This window comes from Dendroctonus ponderosae, unplaced genomic scaffold (genome assembly GCF_020466585.1).
Source record: "Dendroctonus ponderosae isolate FM_Combo_2020 unplaced genomic scaffold, Dpon_F_20191213v2 Dpon_F_20191213_6, whole genome shotgun sequence".
Classification (NCBI taxonomy): domain Eukaryota; kingdom Metazoa; phylum Arthropoda; class Insecta; order Coleoptera; family Curculionidae; genus Dendroctonus; species Dendroctonus ponderosae.
Genome location: NW_026018814.1, coordinates 828,441 through 832,944, shown reverse-complemented (window position 1 = coordinate 832,944; position 4,504 = coordinate 828,441). Strand labels below are relative to the sequence as shown.

The following is a 4,504-nucleotide window of genomic DNA, read 5'->3' as shown; positions in this document are numbered from 1 at the left end:
AGAACTGAACGCGGGTTCTGATGAGAACAGTGTAAGCGTTCAAGCAAACCACTTCTGAAGATGCAAGCCACTCGTGCTTGCGAAACGTCAGGACGGTCTGAAAACCCGAAAAACCCATTAGTTTCAAGGAACGGCCTCGAAAGTCTCTTTTGATTTCTTTATTTGGTGGCAAATGRTGAAGATCGTTTTAATTTGCTTTGGATTTYACAGTTTCATTTTATGTTTATGTAAAACAATATTTCACGTTTGGACTTTATTGTTAATAAAAACCGTTTTGCWMAATTTTCATATTGAGGTTTAATTTAAGGAAAAAGTTRTTGCTGAAGTTGCAGTTGAGCTTCAATGGYTTGACAGAATGTTGCAAWTTCTGTTTGATCTTAAAAGTTAATATTCCAAATTTCTGAGTCTGAGATCTTGCAAAAGCTGCACATTTTCCGATATTTGCGACTTTTKRAGKTTTTGCTCAATCATATCTAGTGGTTTCAGTGTTTCCATAGTTAGTTGTAAATGTTCTTAGATCAGGTTAAATCCGAAGAATTATCATAAATGTTATCAAAACATTAAATTGCCTGGGAAATTCAGTTCAAAAATAGCAAAAATTTGCCATCTTTCTACCAAAAAATTAGCAAAGCCTGAATTTTGGATTTCTGAATTTGCGGTCTTGCAAATGATGTTCTTTTTCTAATATTCGCCAATTTTTGGAAGTTTTCCTCAATTATTCCTTGCCATTTTAATGTGAATGTTTCCAAAGTTTGTATCCCGGTTGTAACGGTGCCTACAGCAGCTAATTTATTGGTTTTCGGGATTTTCGGCCAAAAAAAATGGTGATTTTTGTTGGTTCCATGAAACATGGGCAAACTCAACAGGTTTCTCATACCCTCACACTCATTTAGGTACAATCCAGGCAAAAGGGTGGACAAGTTTAGCAAAAACTAATCAGTAATTGTGGATCTTTAGTTGAATTTGTTAGCAACATTAGTACTAAATTTGCGCAAAATGTGCTCCATTGTCCACTTTACTTACTGTTTTCAGATGGTAATAGCGATCAGACGGCAAAGTGTATCTGTAGTACAAGTATCTGTAGTAAGGATAATAAGGCCACACATCTGAGTAGTAGTTCAAGCTTCTGATCGGATAGTAGTAATTATAGTACAGGCTCAGGGGTCGAAAGATTCTGGTCGTTTCGGGGTAATAGTCGAGGGTTCGATAAGGGTAGTTTATGTAAATCATGTTCTGAAAGTACGGGAAAAATCAACGAGGGTGAAGATGAGATTTTTCAGTGACGTGTGGATTGTACGTTACGCAAGACAAGGGGGTTTAATACGGGGGAAAATAACTATTTTCACTCTCTGGGCGATGTTTGCACGATGTTTCAACCTCAATGTGAGAAACAATCAAAACGTAAATTTGTCCAAGCAACTTCACTGGTTGGGGATAGTTTTGGATACGAAACACATCCACATTAGGAGACACTTATTTATTGAATTGCACCGTTGTTCCATTACGTTATACAACAAATTATATCGTTCGTTACACTTAACTCTTTGGGATTAAAATTAGTATGCATCAACGATCCGTGCCTGGCATAGTTATGCGAAGCGCTGCAAACAACCATCCATCTAGCGATCCGGCCTTAGAAGTAGAGATTATTTCTCAACTAAAAATCAGTTATAACAGGGGAATGTTTGAGAGATTTGCTCCGGTGAAACTCACTCTGACATCCCGGATGGAAACATCCGAAGGCTTTGAGTCGATGTAGTGTTGGAAGAGTCTTCTGGTGGACCAATAGTAGGGAAACCAGACTCTGGATCGGTAACCCCATGGATCGTCATAGCTGATTGGTGGAGAGAACCGATAGTTTTTGAAATACTTCGAGTCCGGCCAATAAGTGTAGTCGTACCCGTGGATGGGATCCCAACGAGTTTCCAGAGAAACCATCTAAAAGTTTCGGATGGAGGAGCAAAACTCCCGGAAAAACCGTTCGGACAGTTGGGCACAAAAGCAGAAAAACGTACCTTCTAACAGATGTTTCCAAGAACAAGTTTCCACAATACCTTTCGCACGAATGCGGCCACAACAAGAAATTTCACCTGACTTGCGGAATATGAAAACAATTCCCGAGTGGCTGCCAACTACCGTCTGAACTCCGCCTCTATTACATTACATCGGCATGATTCATCATTTAGGTCATTTTTGCTTTAAATAATTTCGCCCCTATTTTTAGACGGAACTTCGATAAATTGCCAAAAATTCGCAAAATCGTTGCTTACGCCACCAGCGTGCAACGAAGGTCGCATTTACGATGCTCAGAACCGACGTGGCCATTGGCGTTTATTTTCATAATAAACTTACGAAACGTCTGAGTAACTTTTTTTCGTCAACAAGTTACTCAGCTGGAATCTTCGGTAAAAATAGTTGTATGCGTATTGTTTCCAATTTGATACTTTTGAATCGAACAATACTTTGATGTTCAAACCAAGAGTGAATTTTCCCTGTCGTTTGGCTTGAAACTGAGCTTTTTTCCATTCATTGACAAATTACTTTTCAAAAATACAACGATTAAATTAGTTTTTGTATGGGAGTCTTTATTGCAATGTGGTTACATTTAAGTTGCTAGTCCTCCTACACTCCTACCGTATGAAGCAGTGGATAGTTTGCTCATTTTTATCTTGTATAATACAACAAGCAAGGAAAAAGATGGTGAGATTCCTAGTTAGACTATCTTTGTCCTCGTTCCTCGTTATATATAGATTTTGGAACCGAAAAAAACCCGGAACCGGAACCGGAACGGAACCGAATTAGAAATTATTTTCTAAACCGCAACCGTAACGGAACAGAAATTTTAAATTTTGCTTTGCACCGAAACCGGAACGGAACAGTTATTTCGTTTCGAAAAGCAAATAGTGAAGTTGCACAACAAAAGAACTCACTAATTTCGAACCAAAAGCCGAAGTTTTTCAAAAATTTCTGTGCTGAAACTGGGACATTTTTCGGGTTCTTAGAGCGTTGTGGCCAACAAGGTTTTAAAACATCTGGAAGAAGTTATTTTTTACGAGACTCTTAGGCAATCTCAAAAGGCTCGAAAAACTTGAAAATAATTTCTCCCTAACGTATCGGAAGCACGAGTGGTGTGCATCCTCAGAGGTGTGTCACCGGTGGCTTTAACGCCTGCCTCAAAGCCCTACGAACTCAACAGTATCAGCAACTTATTCAGTAAAAAAGTGATTTTTTCCTGTTGTTTGGCTTAAAACTGAGCTTTTTGCGTTTTAAGACCAAAATACGCTGTGAAACCCCGGAAAACTCACGAGTTTCTGGAACTGGAACGTTTTTCGGGCCGTTAGGCATGGAAAGTCGTGTGGCCCTCTAAAAGCTCAAAAAACTCACCAGTTTCATTTATCTTAAATTTCGCTGCAAATAAGGAATTTTAATGTGCACTTTTCAACTTCCAAGCTGTAAATCTTAATCGCTTTTCGATCGTAAGTATATTCATTTAAATTCTGCTAACAATTTCACGCAAAAAATACATCGCAAAAACATCGTATTTTGTTCAGGCCTAAGCAGGGGCCCGGAGCGGGACCGATATGGACCCAAAACCGGAACGGAACCGTTTTTTTTTTGTTGAACCGGAACCGGAACGGAACCCATATTGGATATTAACACACTGTTCGGTGCTGAACCGGAACCGAAATATTTTGTTTCGGTTTTTCGGTGTTTTTTCGGTTCTAGTTATTTGTGAGGACCAACCGACTTTTCAATCGAAAAGAACAAACACCGTACGTTTATACACTCTTTTTAAAATTCTTTTTTAAGTTGAGTCATTTTAGTTTTTCGATCACCAACAAAGAAACTTTTGAAATTGAAATGTTGGGCAGAAGCAACTCCTCAAAAGATGATGAAGACATGAACCAGGAAGAACAATGTTTAAACGGAAATAAGAGTGAAAGAAGAGGAATTGACGAAGTTGTGGACCTGAGTGAAAACGGAAAGAAGAGAAAAGCGCTAAAGTCAGAAAATTCATTGACAAATGTTGTTTGATTGAAAATTCATTGACAAAAGTTTGCGCATCTTTTATCTCGTATAATACAACAAGCAAGGAAAAAGATGGTGAGATTCTTAATTAGAGTATCTTTGTCCTCGTTCCTCGTTATATATAGATTTTGGAACCGAAATAAACCGAAAAAACCCCGGAACTGGAACCGGAACGGAACCGAATTGGAAATTATTTTCTAAACCGGAACCGTAACGGAACAGAAATTTTAAATTTTGCCTTGCACCGAAACCGGAACGGAACAGTTATTTCGTTTCGAAAAGCAAATATTGAAGTTGCATACCACTTGTGCCTGCGAAACACCTGGAAAATTTTTTTTCTACGCCAGGGCAGACGCCCGAAGAACTGACTAATTTCAAACGAAAAGCCGAACTTTTTCAAAAATTTCTGTGCTGAAACTGGAACATTTTTTGGGGTTTAAGACCGTTTTGGCAAACAAGTTTTTAACACATCTGG

General features: G+C 38.6%; 1 protein-coding gene and 1 long non-coding RNA gene across 2 annotated transcripts in view; both read right to left on the bottom strand.

Moving 5' to 3' along the window:
- The window catches only part of LOC125504758, a gene marked incomplete at its 5' end in the record, with an annotated part of 39,586 nt that overhangs the window by 7,021 nt on the left and 28,061 nt on the right, over positions 1 to 4,504 (bottom strand). The window contains 1 exon segment of the mRNA XM_048667170.1: positions 1,024 to 1,233. Coding sequence (XP_048523127.1) covers positions 1,024 to 1,233 — 210 coding nt within the window.
- On the bottom strand, positions 1,463 to 2,299 carry LOC109542313. The gene is made up of 3 exons (XR_002172407.2): positions 2,016 to 2,299; positions 1,714 to 1,938; positions 1,463 to 1,657 (listed from the first exon to the last, which is right to left on the bottom strand). It is a non-coding gene; the product is annotated as an uncharacterized LOC109542313 (long non-coding RNA).